Source organism: Eptatretus burgeri, chromosome 11 (genome assembly GCF_056783735.1).
Source record: "Eptatretus burgeri isolate ZD-2024b chromosome 11, Ebu_testis_v1, whole genome shotgun sequence".
NCBI lineage: Eukaryota > Metazoa > Chordata > Myxini > Myxiniformes > Myxinidae > Eptatretus > Eptatretus burgeri.
Window position 1 is genome coordinate 15,916,022 of NC_140971.1, and position 17,059 is coordinate 15,933,080.

Sequence of the window (17,059 nt, forward strand, 5' to 3'; positions counted from 1 at the left end):
CAACCCTCTTCTGGTAAAACTATCAAAATCACGAATCACTGCTCACCTTCACTCTTTCATTCCTCTTTTTCCCACCTTTGGAATAAACTCCCTCACTCTGTTCAATCACATTCTTCCCTCCAGGCCTTCAAAACAGCTGTTCACCACCACCTCTTATCATCCCCCATCCAAATCCTTGATCTTTTGTACCCCCGTTAATCCACCCCAAGCCTACCTCCTTCACATTCCCTGCTTTCCTTCCTGAAAGTCCCTGTAATGTCCATCTTGTATTCCCCATGTTCCCTGCCCCATCCCTCTCCCTTCCACAGATCCTAATGTCTCTCTTCCCCACTGTTTTGTCCTTCCCTCTCCCGCCCCTCTTGTCTCATGCCCCCCTTGCTGTGCGTTGTGTGTTACCTCTCATACGAGCCTCGACTAGGTATGCAAAAAAAACAGTTGAACGGCACTCGGAAGAGTGCTTACCTATGCCAGGCTGAACAGTTTATGTTTTGTATCCCATTGATAGGCTGGATCTGAACCAAAATCGAATTGCCTTGTTCTTGTCACCAAACCAACTCAAATCCACCTAATTTTGTCATAACTCATCCACAACTTTTTGAGATATTCATGATTGATATCTCGTTTTGTCCCTATCTCTCAATTTTAGAAATTATGCCAATGCAAATCCTGTTCAAATTTCAAGTCAATCCGATGAACATTGACAATTTTACAAATTCTGGCCCATGTTGACCTTTTGGCCTATGCTAACCTCAAAAACAGTTGCTGGTTCAATTATTTGACCTGATATGCAAAAGCTTTTCAAATTTCAAGTCAATCAGATGAAAATTGAGGACTTTAGAAACTGCACCTAAGATGTTGACCTTTGACCTATGTTTATCTTTTGGTCTATGTTGACATCAAAAATAGTTGGTGGTTGTATTCAGTGACGTGATATGTAAATCCTCTTCAAAGATGAAGTCAATTGGATGGAAATTGACAATTTTAGAAATTTGGCCTATTTTGACCTTTTGGCCTACGTTGACCTTTTTCGGTCTATGTTGACCTCAAAAATAATAGGTGGTTGAATCTCATGTGTAAATCCTCTTCAAATTTCAAGTCAATCGGATGAAAATTGACAATTTCAGAAATATGGCCTATCTTGACCTTTTGGCTAATGTTGACCTCAAAAATAAGAGTTGGTTGAATTCAATGACCTCATATGCAAATCCTTTTCAAATTTCAAGTCAATCGGATGAAAATTGAGGATTTTAGAAATTTAATAATGTTGTTGACCTTTGGCCTGTGATGACCTTTTGATCTTTTGACCTCAAAAATAAAGAAGAGTCTGTCCAACCACCAACTACACCATTTGTTGAAGCTTCATAAAGTTTGGTTTAATAATTTTTTCATGAAGATCGGTTTAAAATTGTGACCTGTAGGTGATTAAAGGTGAGTGACCAGATAAACAAACGGAGGCGATCATCATACTTGTCAAAAGAAAATTTTTTTTTTTTTTCCAAGTAACAAACAAACAAGAAAAGATGTTGTGCAGAGCACGATACTTGCAAAATCCACCCTCCTCTCCAAAGGTTGCCATGGATACATGAAATTGTCCATTTCATTAAGATTAAAATTGACAATCTTACTCAAAGCTCAGGTTAATCGGATGAAAATTGATGATTATTCAGATGAAATTTGATGATTTTAGAAGTTTGACCTTGAGTTGATTTTTGACCTTTTGACCTCAAATAGTTTTTTTCCCAACTCAGTGACGCAATATGCAAATCCTGTTCAACTTTCAAGTCAATCGGATTCGAAATTTGACCTCAACATGACCTTTGACCTTTGATCTTAAAATCAATCGGCTTTTCAGTTGAAACTACCTCTACAACTCGGTAAAGTTTCATGATGATCAGTTTAGAATTGTGACCTGTAGGCGATTGACAGACAGAATAACAAAATCGACTGACCAATAAACTTGAAATATCTTCGATTTTGCCAGTAACAAATGGACAAGCAAACAGACAGAGAGGCAGACAGGGGTGAAAACATAACCTCCATCTACCTTCGGTGGCGGAGGTAAAAACAATTTTTAATAACAGTATTGTTATATATGTCAAGAGGGACTCACGACACTCGGTCTAGTTTTGGACGCCAAAGTTGGCAGTCACTTTTATGGTTCAAAATCAAAGATGGTTGACTTCATGAACAACACAAAGATGGATGCCATCAGTTTTACACAAGCATGCAAGTATCAGAGATAACAACAGCCAGGACCAGCCCCAGACTATTTTGCGCTCGAAGCAAGGCCAGCTACTTGCATCCCCCCCAAAAAATTGCCAACTTCGATTTTTAAATATACCATCAGAGATGGGGAATCCCCCACCATTGAATGAAAAAGGTCATACATATTCCAGATGATGAGGGAGGTGAATTGGAAACAAGACACCATTTGGTCATCATCTCGAAAAAGTTCCCCAGGGGTGAGGAATGTAGTAACCAAAAATAATTGAAATCAGATAAGCGGTTTTCCATTTATTACAAAAAACATTTCTGTCAAGATGGCCGCCCCAGTCGGCCATCTTGGATCCGGCCACACCCAAAATCAATAGGGTTCTTCCTTTTCAGGTGGTACATGTGTGACCCAAATTTCAAATCGATATGGCGAAAAAACATTTTTTCAAGATGGCCGCCCCAGTCGGCCATCTTGGATCCCACCACGCCCAAAATCAATAAGGTTCTTCCTTTTCAGGTGGTACATGTGTGACCCAAATTTCAAGTCGATATGGCGAACAGTTTATGAGTTATCGCACTCACAGCTATAAATGTTGACGCCCAGACAGACGGACGACCCGGGTGACAACAATATCCCCCCTTCCGCCACGTGGCGGTGGATAAAACAGATGTTCTGAAGAAAAAAATAAAAACCACAAAACTTGAAACTGCTAAGTTTATTTTACCACAATATTTTGCTTACAGTCAGACAGAGAAACAAACAAAAAACAGACAGAGTTTAAAACGTCTCATAAAAGTTTCAATTTCAGACACATCAAAATCTCACTTTGCGTGCCTTTTCCTTTGCTAATTTTGTCACCAAGCTGAGAATGAAAGAATAGAATAGATAAACAAATAAACAGTATTGTTTGTGTTGAAAACAATAAACTGTTTATGAACTGACAATGAACTTATCTGGAACAGGCAAAGCCGAGAAGCGAGCGTAGAATTCTTCTTACATTCGATTCTGCAATTTCCGGTTACTTCGGCCAGGATTCGGGATCAGCGATCAAATAATGTAAATCACGATTAAAAATTATTTTTTGATGATGCGGGAGATATCTTTATTATAAAATTAGGTAGACTTAAAACTGCGAGAGTATTTACTCTCTAGTTTTGTTGTTAATTTTTTAGTCATAAAGGTGTGATTGGGTATACTATAGATCAAATTAATTATTTGTGCATTTCTATAACCGTGATAACACGACTGCATATTACCTCAACATTACCTTCACAACAACAACTACACCACCAAGAACAGGATCTCATCTAAAAAAATTAATATTACCTCAACATTTCCTTCACAACAACAACTACACCGCCTAGAACAGGATCTCATCTAAAAAAATTAATATTACCTCAACATTACCTTCACAACAACAACTACACCACCTAGAACAGGATCTCATCTAAAAAAATTAATATTACCTCAACATTACCTTCACAACAACAACTACACCACCTAGAACAGGATCTCATATAAAAAAATTAATATTACCTCAACATTACCTTCACAACAACAACTACACCGCCTAGAACAGTATCTCATCTAAAAAAATTAATATTACCTCAACATTACCTTCACAACAACAACTACACCGCCGAGAACAGGATCTCATCTAAAAAAATTAATATTACCTCAACATTTCCTTCACAACAACTACTACACCGCCTAGAACAGGATCTCATCTAAAAAAATTAATATTACCTCAACATTACCTTCACAACAACAACTACACCACCTAGAACAGGATCTCATCTAAAAAAATTAATATTACCTCAACATTACCTTCACAACAACAACTACACCACCTAGAACAGGATCTCATATAAAAAAATTAATATTACCTCAACATTACCTTCACAACAACAACTACACCGCCTAGAACAGTATCTCATCTAAAAAAATTAATATTACCTCAACATTACCTTCACAACAACAACGACACCGCCGAGAACAGGATCTCATCTAAAAAAATTAATATTACCTCAACATTATCTTCACAACAACAACTACACCGCCGAGAACAGGATCTCATCAAAAAAATTAATATTACCTCAACATTTCCTTCACAACAACAACTACACTGCCTAGAACAGGATCTCATCTAAAAAAATTAATATTACCTCAACATTACCTTCACAACAACAACTACACCACCTAGAACAGGATCTCATATAAAAAAATTAATATTACCTCAACATTACCTTCACAATAACAACTACACCGCCTAGAACAGTATCTCATCTAAAAAAATTAATATTACCTCAACATTACCTTCACAACAACAACGACACCGCCGAGAACAGGATCTCATCTAAAAAAATTAATATTACCTCAACATTATCTTCACAACAACTACACCGCCTAGAACACAATCTCATCTAAAAAAATAAATATTACCTCAACATTACCTTCACAACAACAACTCCACCGCCTAGAACAGGATCTCATCTAAAAAAATTAATATTACCTCAACATTACCTATACAACAACAACTACACCGCCGAGAACAGGATCTCATCTAAAAAAATAAATATTACCTTAACATTACCTTCACAACAACAACTACACCGCCTAGAACAGGATCTCATCTGAAAAAATTAATATTACCTCAACATTACCTTCACAACAACAACTACACCGCCAAGAACAGGATCACATCTTAAAAAAATAAATCCTAGAAGTGAATGTAGTATTCTTCTTTCATTCGCTTCTAACTTTACCTTCAACTTGTTCACAACTGTATACGCAATTTCTGGTTACTCGGTCTGGATTCGGGATCAGCGATCAAATAACGTAAATCATGATTAAAAATTATTTTTTGATGATGCGGGAGATATCTTTATTAAAATCAGTGGAGGAAATATACACTATCTCTGATATTTGGGTCTTTCATGTCTCCGACGATGCCTTTATCTCCCAGCATGCATCATTCCCCATGACAAAAACCGGAAGCAAAAAAAACCAGAAGCAAAAGGGTCATAGCCAATGACACGGATTCCAAATTGCCAGGGTATTGTGTTGTTGTTGTTTCCTATTCTCTCATATGCACGCTTTAAGTATAAACTGATATGGAATAGGCAAAGCCGAGAAGCGAACGTAGAATTCTTCTTTCATTCGCTTCATAAATATATCAAATTAAACAATCTTTTTGTATGAAAAAATAAATATTACCTTAACATTACCTTCACAACAACAACTACACCGCCTTTAACAGGATCTCATCTGAAAAAATAAACATTACCTCAACATTACCTTCACAACGACAACTACACCGCCTAGAACAGGATCTCATCTAAAAAAATTAATATTACCTCAACATTATCCCTCTACATTACCTTCACAACGACAACTACACCGCCTTGAACAGGATCTCATCTAAAAAAATTAATATTACTTCAACATTACCTTCACAATGACAACTGCACTGCCGAGAACAGGATCTCATCTGAAAAAATAAATATTACATCAACATTACCTTCACAACGACAACTACACCGCTAAGAACAGGATCTCATCTGAAAAAATAAATATTACCTCAACATTACCTTCACAACAACAACTACACTGCCTAGAACAGGATCTCATCTAAAAATAATATACTTGAAGCGAACGTCGAATTCTTCTTACATTCGCTTCTGACTTTACCTATAACTTCTTCACAACTGTATACGCAATTTTCGGTTACTTTGGCCTGGATTCGGGATCAGCGATCAAATAATGTAAATCACGATTAAAAAATTTTTTTGATGATGCGGGAAATATCTTTATTAAAATCAGTGGAGGAAATATACACCATGCCTGATATTTGGGTGTTTGATGTCTCCGACGATGCCTTTATCTCCCGGCATGTATCATTCCCCATGACAAAAACCGGAAGCAAAAAAAAAAAACGGAAGCAAAAGGGTCATAGCCAACAACACGGATTCACAATTTCCATGGTATTGTGTTGTTTTTGTTGTTTCCTCTTCTATCATGTGCACGCGTTAAGTAATATTCACAAGATAGAAATAAAACCCAATCGTGTTTATACACCGCACAGTGTTTAACAACAACCGGAAGCAAAAGGGCTAGGCCATTGCCAACGACACGGATTCCAAATTGTCAGTGGTATTGTGTTGTTGTTGTTGTTTCCTATTCTCTCATGTGCATGCGTTAAGTATGAAGCTCACTGCGTTCGCTATTATGAACAATGAAATATTAAGTTATTTTCTTTTATTATGTGTTTTCTTAAAACAATAATTTCCATAAAACTGTGACCCTTAAAAGTCAGTAATGTGCCCCTCTGAGGTCTGCGCCCGAGGCGGCTGCCTAGTTGGCCTTATGGTAACGCCGGCCCTGACAACAGCTGCATCATTTATATACTGTACGTACATCTTTTCTTGAACAATTTGTTGTGAATTGGCGTTTGATTTGATGATCACCATAAAATGTAGAAATTGAATTTTCAATGCAAGGTTGTTTTTTTGTTTTTGTTTTTTTCATAAACACATCAATAAAATGAGAAAATGGACCTTCTTCTTCTTATTCTTCTTCTTCTTCTTCTTCTTCTTCTTCTTCTTCTTCTTCTTCTTCTTCTTCTTCTTCTTCTTCTTCTTCTTCTTCTTCTTCTTATTCTTATTCTTATTCTTCTGGCTGAGGATGGGGCTGTACCTCTGCTGCTTTGGACAGGAATTTGTAACTTGTTCCTGGTGCCAGCAATGGCTCACTTACTCTTTGCGAGCAACACCGTCAGCTATTTAAAATGCACCAACTAATGTCATTAGACGGGATGCTGTTTATTGTCCAACCAAGCGACAGCACATACATTGAATGACCCTGCCTGTAAAACACTGGGATGACAGTTTATAGCTGGGTCAGGATTCGAACTTGTGCTCGACAGCTTAATGACAAGTGTGCATACCTCTTGGCCATAATGCCAGCTTGAGTATTTTGCAAAACTGGGAATGAAATTACATGATTGTTCACAGGAGCATATCAATGGTATGTTCAATATCCAAATTATTGCCTCTGCCACAGTAGGTAGACAGATATTATGCCCCCCCCACCCCATCTGTCTGTTTGTCTGCCTGTTTGTTTGTCTGTGAGCAGGATATCTCAAAAAGTTATCGACGGATTTGGATGAAATTTGGTGGACAGGTTGGGTGTGAAACAAGGATGAATTGATTCGATTTTGGTGAAGATCCGGATCCAGAGACTAGAATGTTTTAAGTGATTCTTCACAAATGAGAGATGGGGCCAAACACGATAGATAGCACGATATTCCAAAAGGTTGTGGACGAGTTATGACAAAACTCGGTGGATGAGTTGGGTCGGTGACGAGAACGAGCCGATTCGATTTTGGTTAAGGTCTGGATGTAGATCCGGCCGATCGGTGGAATACAAAATGTAAACTAGTGAACCCCTCCCATCTACTTTCTTCACAATCCTCTTGAGGAATTTCAGTCATTCAAACATCTTGTTCAGCTTGACACCATGGAAACCAAGGCCTTCAAGATTATAGGAACTTCCCATGATGAAGCTGAATCGATGGACCTATCACTCACCATCGCAGACAGGTTGGTGGTCTTTCTGGCTTCTACCACCTCCTTTCTGGTCTTGCACCCTCTGCTCTTCCATACTTTGCTCCCCCCCCCCCTTCCTCAGGTTTCTGCAGGGCTCACACGGCCCACCATCAACCTGCTTCTGGTAAAAAAAAAAAACCTATAACCTGCCATAACCTACAGAGGGCATTGTATCAGCGGCACAACCATGCCCTCAGCCAATGATGCTACCCCACAGCCTTATGCTAAATATGAACAAACGACTGAATGCACTGTTATCAGATTTTTTTAAGACTGGTGTTGACTTAACAGTTAAGGTGCCCTGCTTAAGATTTTAGGGTCTTGAGTTCAAGCCTCCACCATCCTGCTCAATTAACACCAGGTGGGTTGACTCAGCCTATCATCCCTCCAAGTTCAGCAAAATGAATACCAGCTTGCTGGTAACAGGGGCACTGTATCAGTGGCACAGCTGCAGCCAAGCAGTCACAGGCTGCATACAAATAAAGAAGTACGATTTAGATTTTTTTTTTTTTTAAGATTAATGTCAAGATTTTTTTTAAAAAAGATTAATTTCACTATAAATTACGATCATTCTCAGTATTGTAATATAATTGGTGGAGAGTGAAAAACGATAATTATGTCCTTTATGGTTACATTTTGGTTGTTTTTCTTTCATTACTTGCATTGTTTGAAAAATTATTGTTCTGCTCATTTCTGCACTGTCTTCTGCACCATCTTTCACAGGTAACTGGAGAGTATGGTCGATCAACGTGGCAACCAACTTTGATGGCACTGACTGAGAGTGACCTTTACCTATATCACAGATTTCCTCTCTCAAGAGAAGCCTGGGGGACACCATATTGCTCCTATCCTCTCCTTGCGACACGGTGTGTATATCCCTGAAACATCCAGAAATTTCCAGAATGGAGGAGGTGGGTTCTTGAAGTTAATTAATTTATTTATTCAGATGCAGCTTGTGGCTACTTGGCCAAACTGCATCATTTTCTGGGGGTGCGCCTGTTGCTGCTGATGCAGTGCCCCTGTTACCAGTAAGCTGGTACTCAGTTTGCCGACCTCGGATGGATGACAGGCTGAGTCGACCCACCTGGTGTTAATTCAACTGCAGGGGAAGGGCTTTAACTCAAAACCCTGAGATCCTAAGCCAGCCACCTTAACCATGAAACCAACACCAGGCTTTTCTCATAAATAATATGTCACAAGGAAGGTTTTTCAGGTGGAAAACAAAATTGAGAAGCACAGTAAGTGCCACTGACTGCAAAAATTTGACCAATGTATATTGAACCTATATATAACTTGAAGGGCACTCAGTAGAGTGCATACCTCCGCCACGCAATGCCTGATCCACGAGAACATATCGGGCTCAATACGTTTTTGAAATATCATTTCGTATATCATTTTTGGCTCGATCTCTCAATGGTGAAGAATCACTTAAAAAACTAAATCATGCTCGTATCCAGATCCAGATTCTGATCTTCACCAAAATCTAAGCAGTTCGTCCTTGTCACACCCCCAACCTGTCCACAAAATTTCCTCCGAATCCGTCCACAACGTTTGGAGATATCGTGCTATATCGTTTTTAGCTCCATCGCTCAATGGTGAAGAATCACTTAAAAAATTATCGGATCTGGATCCGGATTCGGATCGTCACACAAATTAAGCATTGCTGTGCTTGGCTGGTCAACTACACACACAAAAAATTTCAGAACGATTGCTTGAGAACTGTGGCTAAAAATCGTGTGACAGACAGATAGACAGACAGACAGACAGACAGACAGACAAACATACTTGGTGGATTTTTTTTTTCGCCAAGTAACAAACAGAGAGAGGTGAAAACATAACCACCTTCACCTTCGGTGGTGGAGGTAATAACAATCCTCAGGGAGTGAGTGCAGGATAGAGTGCGGCGTGGATCAAGTGCAGGGAGCGGCAAAGTCATCAAAGGTTTGTCCAGCAGCTGCACACCCATCAAAACCACATTGCGCAAATGTGTATCTTACTGTTTTGGAACAAACATTAACACTCGCACATCGAGCCAGGTCATTCACAATGTCGCTCCTGGATCGTCGTCTATGACGTAGACACAAGGGGCATCGCTGGGCACTGGCCCATGGAGCACGTGACCGAATGTTTTTTGACTGTTCCCCCAAATCTATTTTAACCCCTTGGCTACTCTAGTCCACTTTGTAACGATTAGCCTATTTTTCTATACTTGCTACGGTGCTAAATGTTTTATTTGGGGTGGTGGGTTGTGAAATTTGAGGGGACCCCAAACCTTTTATAAGCTAGCGAAGCCTCGAGTGGAGACCATACCTTGAGGTAGTTAACATCACTTTTGAAGGTCTTTCATCCTCGACTGCTTCTTTTGTCAACAGTACCTGTTTTGCGTTTATCCTCCTCAGTCATGAATACCGTTCCTGCTGAAACATGAAGTCTGGCTGAAATCTGCCTCATGGAGTCATTGTTACGACAACAGTTATAAGACTGATTTCGAATGTGCTTGTCATGTGATATCTTCTTCCCAGAAGCCATAGTATTCACTACATATTCACCACTGCAATGATATCACCCCCACTGTGCTTTTATCATCTTTATTTAGGTGTGGCACTTTATGATTGCTTTCAAGATGACTAATCAGTGTACTATATCAACACATGACTGTACAATGAAGCATTTACTGTACTTTTTAAACCTGAGATGTGATTCTATCATGTGTTATTTGCATTTTATACCACACATATATATATATATATAATATATATACATATTTTTAACGAAATAATAACACTGGCCCTGTGACATAACACTGACGTCATGCACATAAACCTCCTAACTGGTGATCAGCAGGGCAGCGACAACGTGTTCGTGTGGCAGAAGACACTTGTTACCAACAGATCATGCAGCAAGTGCTGTGATAGAACTCGATCTGTGCCCTGCTGCCTCGTCAAGTTAGGGAGTTCGATGAATATGTATATATATATATATATATATATATATATATATATATATATATATATATATATATATATATATATATATATATATATATATTATTATTATTATTAAAGCTCTTTCTAACCACTCACTGACTGACTGATATTAAAGATCAGGATCTTCCGGGTGAAGTAGAAAGTTGAAAATTTTTGTGTGCTGATGGACATTGAAGCTGATACACTGTAAAACAAGCTCAAATGAGCTAAGATCCTCGTCGTCTTAATGATGTCATAAAAACGAATATGACGTCATTGTGATGTATCAGGTTTGCGATAAATTATCTGTACTAATGCCCGGCTTGATTCCCGCAAACAAAATTCAAACAGCTTGCCTGGTTTTGGAGATAATGGTATAGGCGATTTCCATTAGCGGCGATATTATGACGTCAACTTTTTTTTCTCGGAAGAATTTCCAAAATCGGAGATGGTGACTGCCTGCGCGTGGGCTTTCTGCATATACATGGCAAGTTTCAGGAAGTTTCGATGAAAAATGTAGGCTGTGAAACAAAAAAGTCCACAAGAAGAAGCAGAAGAACAACAATGTGAGTAAGACTTAGAGATCCTCCACGAGGATCTAAAAATGCAACTGAGCGACCTGAGACAATGTGGAAGCACGGTAATTTTGTGTGCCAACGGAAATCAAAGCCGAAACACCAGTAAAAAAAATCACAGAACAATCAGAAAGCATCCGTTCATGAAAAAAAGAAAGAAAATAAATAAATTAAAATCAAATGCAGGTGAGCAACTCGAGACAATGGGGAAACATGGTTCATATGCTTTCGCAATATGTGAGCATACCCCACTAGTATGAATATATATTCACATACAGTGTTTATATCAAAAAAATGTGGAGTGTGATGAGCACGCCCCTGATCCCCATTGGAGATAGTTCTACACCAAAGCGTCACCTCCAACCCAGGGGCCTCCACCCAGTGACTTTGTCAAATAGACAAAGATTACATGGTCATCATCAGTTGAACATCAAACGGAGCCACCTTTCTGGATTTCAGGCTTGTTTGTCCTCATCAGGATGGCATACCGATAAATATCGAACCAATGATGACCACATTTGTTGTTTAAACACCGCAGCAGGGCAGAGACAAATTATATATATCATATCATAAATAAATATATCAAGCTGGTGATGTACCTGTACCTGCCCCACTGTTATTCTGCACATTCAATGACCCCCACCCCTCCCCCGCTCCTCCTCCTCCCCGCAGTGAAATTATATTACTTCGTCGATAAACTGATGGATTACATGAACGTGGTGTTGATGTAGCATAGGAATGATGGGCGAAGTGGCCTATCCTTGTGTGTATCCTTGCAACTGGGAAATACATAGCTCAGTGATGTGCAAGTAACTTGATGAACTTTCCTATTGCTGCCCAAGTCGATGATTTTGAAACCTAATCTTATCTTTATCCCACAAAGTGGAAGAGTTCAAGGTGCATATGATAATACTTTTCATTGTCACGGACCCACAGTGGTAAAATTTGGTGGTGTTCTGGCAATCTGTATCTCACAACTGTAACTGTACATCCCACCTCCCACCTGACCCCTTACCCACCTGCACCTGGGTGTTCTCTTAGGCTTGTTGACTCAGGCTCGTTACGTGGCTCCCCACAGCCCGGATCGGAGCTTTGCTTTGTGCTGCGTCACGGTAGCCTTCACGGTGTTGAATCGCACAAGTTCCGTGCGGAGACAACACGAGACCTTTCAGTCTGGACGCGGACCTTGCTACATTCTTGCTACGCCGCTGTCAATCTATCTCATGAAGCTACTGTTGGTGAGCAGTTCATGTGTTTCTTCCAATAAACTCCAAAAATATTTTCCAATCTGACCGTTTATAGAAAATGATATGACATGATATGCAAATATACCTACTCACTAGCTTTCAAATTATACGAACAGTTACTTTCAATGAATGTGGACAACTTACTTATTTTTGAAGAAGAAATATTTTTGCTCAGACAAAAATACCTTTTGCTCAGAATTGTGCCTGTCACGTCTTTGGTTTTCGATTGCATCTGTAATAGCATGAAAAAACAAAAAATGATTAAAAAAAAACCTTGAGAGTAGATAGAAGTGCGTGTGGAATTTTGATGTGAGTGCGGAATCCTCTTGAGATGCACTCAATTTCAAATGGCTGAGTGATGAGACTTTACAGACAGCAGCGTGGATGTCTCGTGCCCCCTTTTGGTGTGCAAGGAACATCCCACAAACAGATTTTTTTTTCTTTTTTCCAAGAGCATTGAATATTGTTCAACTGATCCAGTGGCATATCTTGCAATCCATACAGGTTGTTTCATGGATTCTTGCTGATGACTATATCATCATTTCTCAAATTTGCTTCAAAATGATGCCTGGACATTGCGCAGACAAAGGACCACAAAAAGACTTAGGACACAGCAGACAAATTAATGTAAGATACCTGCAATCGATTTCCTGTTGAAATACAAGTTCTTAGTCGATGTGCTACTTTAACAGATGTGCTACCTCGATTTGACTGTGTATCCCACTCTCTGCACATGATGTAAACCACTTTGTTAACCCACTCTTTGTTTCCATGTTGGATGGATTTTATTATCCCACGCGTGTAGTGCAAAGCGGGATTCAGCAATTGGTTCACTCTGTCTGTCTGTCTGTCTGTCTGATGTCACTCGGTCTGTGATGGAGGAACTGCTTGATTCGAATTGAATTATACATTTTGAATACTGCAGAACATGAATTGGAACAGGAACCTGCAGTTTAGCAGTACTTTGGCTCTGAATCTGGAAAATTGTATGGAATCTCATCCTGAGCGCTTATGTGCACTCGTGGAATAGCAATTGCTTCATTCTGTCTGTCTGTCTATCTGTCTGTCTGTCTGGCAGTCAAACACAATTGAAAATCATTCCATACAGGAAGCTTATTGTCATAAGGGACGATGTCATATTGTCATGTCATTTTTAGGGACGTCATAAGGACACAAACCACAGGCATGAATAATTCATTAAACGTGTTGAGTTAGGTGGTGTAAAAGGTGCTGCATCAATGGTGCTAAACTTTCGATGAAATACTTTGGGGGTTTTTTTTTTCTACAGCCTTTGCAACTTTTATTTTATTTCAACTGAATTATATATTGGAACACTAAATAACACAAATCGCCTTGTTTGCATTTCTAAAAACCTTCAGTTTTGCAATACTTGGACAAAATTATACGCTATCTCGACCAATCAAATTTGCCGCGTGCTCTGAAGGCAGAGAAACACTGAGATTCAGACAGAAGCGGATTAAGATTTTTTGGGGGCCTTGGGCACAAAAACATATTACGGTCCAAAATGCCTAAGTAAGACTCCATGTTATTATCGCCCCAAAAAGGCCTCAATCCTCAAGGATAACGTCATCGGTGGATGATAGACCAACCATAATGTTTTAAGTGAAATCCTTGTTTACCATTGAGATTCAGTGTGTAGGTCCAGGTCATAACATTTTTACCAATTGAGCTTTTGTCATCAAATCTTCAACAAACCTTTATTATGAGATTGTGCAGAACACAAATTAATAAAATGTACAATTTTTTTGAACTGTCGTTTTATTCAAGTTGAGTTCGAGTACAAAGTGGACACTAATAAGGCCTTGCATTTTGAGATGCTTTCTCATTATTCCACTTGCTTTCTCCACTAACCTCACCTCTTAATATTGTAATAGTCCTGTGTTGTTAAACACCAGGGGAAAACATTTTTAAAATTGATTCATTACGTGACATTGCTTTCTTTCCCTTTGATGGGGCATTCCCTTTGCACTGTGTTTATCACCATTCATAAGTTGATATGCTTTGCCAGCAAAATGAGACCCCACCCTTGGGGGGGGGATAGGAGGGGAGGGGTCATCTCGAAAGATTGTGAACCACAATCGGTCATATGGAGCCCCATGTTATCTGGGGTCCCCTTGCAATTGCATCAGTTGAAAGGCCCTCTTGCCGCCTCTGCCCAGGGCTCATGTTGATCTCGGGGCCCCTGGGCATGGACCCTTTGTGCCCGTGCGTTCATCTGCCACTGGATTCAGACAACAATGGTGGCTCCTCAGAGCTAACTTCATCCAAAGATCTGTTTGTTTAGTGCATCCTTTTCTCAAAGATCGTTCCAAAATCGTCAGTTTCTCCGAGAACAGTTGGCAGAAGGTTCAGTTTTGGACTGTTCTGTTTTACCTATCTGCTTCATATGCTTGCCATCACGTCTGTTCAAAGTTCACAAACAAAGCTAATGTAGATTGTGCTCAGAAACGCAAAGGAAGAGTTGTAAAGACCCTTTCCAGATCCTTTTTCTCAAGACTGCATGGGGTTGGATGTTTGAGAAATCACTCATTAAAATAAAAAAAATTTGAATGATCTAAGAATTCTTAGTTTTAACACACTCAATTTTTATTTTCAGTGTCTTATTTCTTCTGAATAAATAAAAAATGATCCGTATTATCTAAATAATAGCACTGCACATATAATATTGTTTTGGACATCGCCTCTGGATAACTCCAAGAGAGCAATGTGTCTCGAGAGACCAGGAACACCAACTGCAACCCTTAACTCGGGCTGGATCCTCACGCCCAAAGTCGTTTTACCAAACCAGTGCATCAAGCATGGCAGATGGGGAATCATGCCGGTGACTATGTGGCGGTTTATTATATGGCTGAGCGAACCAATGCGGCATGCTGTATTATGTGAGCTACCATTACCATTGGGAACGCAGACCATTTGCCCACCTGGAATGCCATTTGGACCAACCCCAAGCAGGATAAATCAGGATACACTCAACACTTCAATAATTTATTACACAGCAAGTAAGGCAATCAAAATGAATGACTGAAGGAATGCAAAGGAGGGAAAATGGCAGATGAGAAAGAATCGTTACCTGAGAAAATGGTGAGGGAAATGATACATGAATTTACAAGAGTTTGAACACATATAAAGAACTTTAAACACGCATATACATTTTCCATTTGACGTGCGTGTGGAAATGAGGAAGATGTCAGGTGGGAGAAAAAGTGTAGTGAGTAAGCTGAGAAAATCCATTCTGGTGAACTCAAGAGGGGGGTGTAGTGGGGGGGGGCACGAAGTCCAACCCCTGGCCACAACCATCACAACACTCTTGCATGAATATAAATTGGATTTTCTGCAGATGGTCACGAGTAATCCCATGCTGGTCTCACTCCGAGAATGCGTCTTCGTGAATACTTTAAATCTATTTATTTATTGCAGTTATTTTCAGTAGTATATTCATGTCATCTCTGATATATAATTACTGGGATGAATCTTCCTTTGTGTATTTCAGTCAAATTACATGTGAGATATATAATAATCAGCTGTTATAAAAGTTTTCTGGAAAAACAATTGCATCGTCCAATAGCTTGCAGTGCACCTCCCACCCCCCACCTCTCCATCCCCCAACCCCCACCTCTCCATCCCCCAACCACCATCTCATCTCCTTTCCAATGAGATAGGATTATGTGAGGTTTAATGTTTTTCAAGGGACCTTCGGCTGATATTTGGTGCCATCAATTTGTGATGTTCACTTTATACACCATTACCTCTACACCATGATTATGTGAAACTGCCTTTCTTAATCTCCTAGCCTGTTTGTGGAATAACTTGGATTGCTGGCTGACTATTCACTACGAACATGGCTTCACGGTGCATCGGGAAATAACAACCAATAATCCATCAAGCATGCATTCCGACCTCTTGTTTAACTACCCGTTTGAGCGACTACGTCGATCGTCTGATGATGGCGTCTCCAAGCTTTATCTTGACTTTGGCGGCCCAGAAGGAGAGATTGTAAGTGGTTGTTGGCTTTGATTTAGTCAATTATAAAGAATATTTTGCAAACTGAGGCATATTTATTAAATGAAAAGAAATAAAACTCGTTCAATTTTGTGGATGACTGTAAGTAGCCCTGTTTTTTTTTTCTTTACAATCGTGAGGGTCATGAAAGAACGAGGTAAACTCAACAGTGGGGTCATTTGGAAACAATTGGGCACAACCAGCAAGAGAATAAATGAACAGGAAAGGAATGGAGAGAGACGGAGGGGGGGAGAGAGAGAGAGAGAGAGAGAGAGAGAGAGAGAGAGAGAGAGAGAGAGAGAGAGAGAGAGAGAGAGAGAGAGAGAGAGAGAGAGAGAGAGAGAGAGAGAGAGAGAGAGAGAGAGAGAGAGAGAGAGAGAGAGAGAGAGAGAGAGAGAGAGAGAGAGAGAGAGAGAGAGAGAGAGAGAGA

The 17,059-nt window shown here is 39.6% G+C and overlaps 1 protein-coding gene across 1 annotated transcript in view; it reads left to right on the top strand.

Moving 5' to 3' along the window:
- LOC147016561 (beta-2-syntrophin-like) overlaps positions 1-17,059 on the top strand; it is a 105,159-nt gene that overhangs the window by 85,611 nt on the left and 2,489 nt on the right. Inside the window, exons 4-6 of the mRNA XM_085845336.1 lie at positions 8,545-8,687; positions 12,404-12,600; positions 16,421-16,623. Coding sequence (XP_085701462.1) covers positions 8,545-8,687; positions 12,404-12,600; positions 16,421-16,623 — 543 coding nt within the window. The remainder of the gene's footprint in view (positions 1-8,544; positions 8,688-12,403; positions 12,601-16,420; positions 16,624-17,059) is intronic.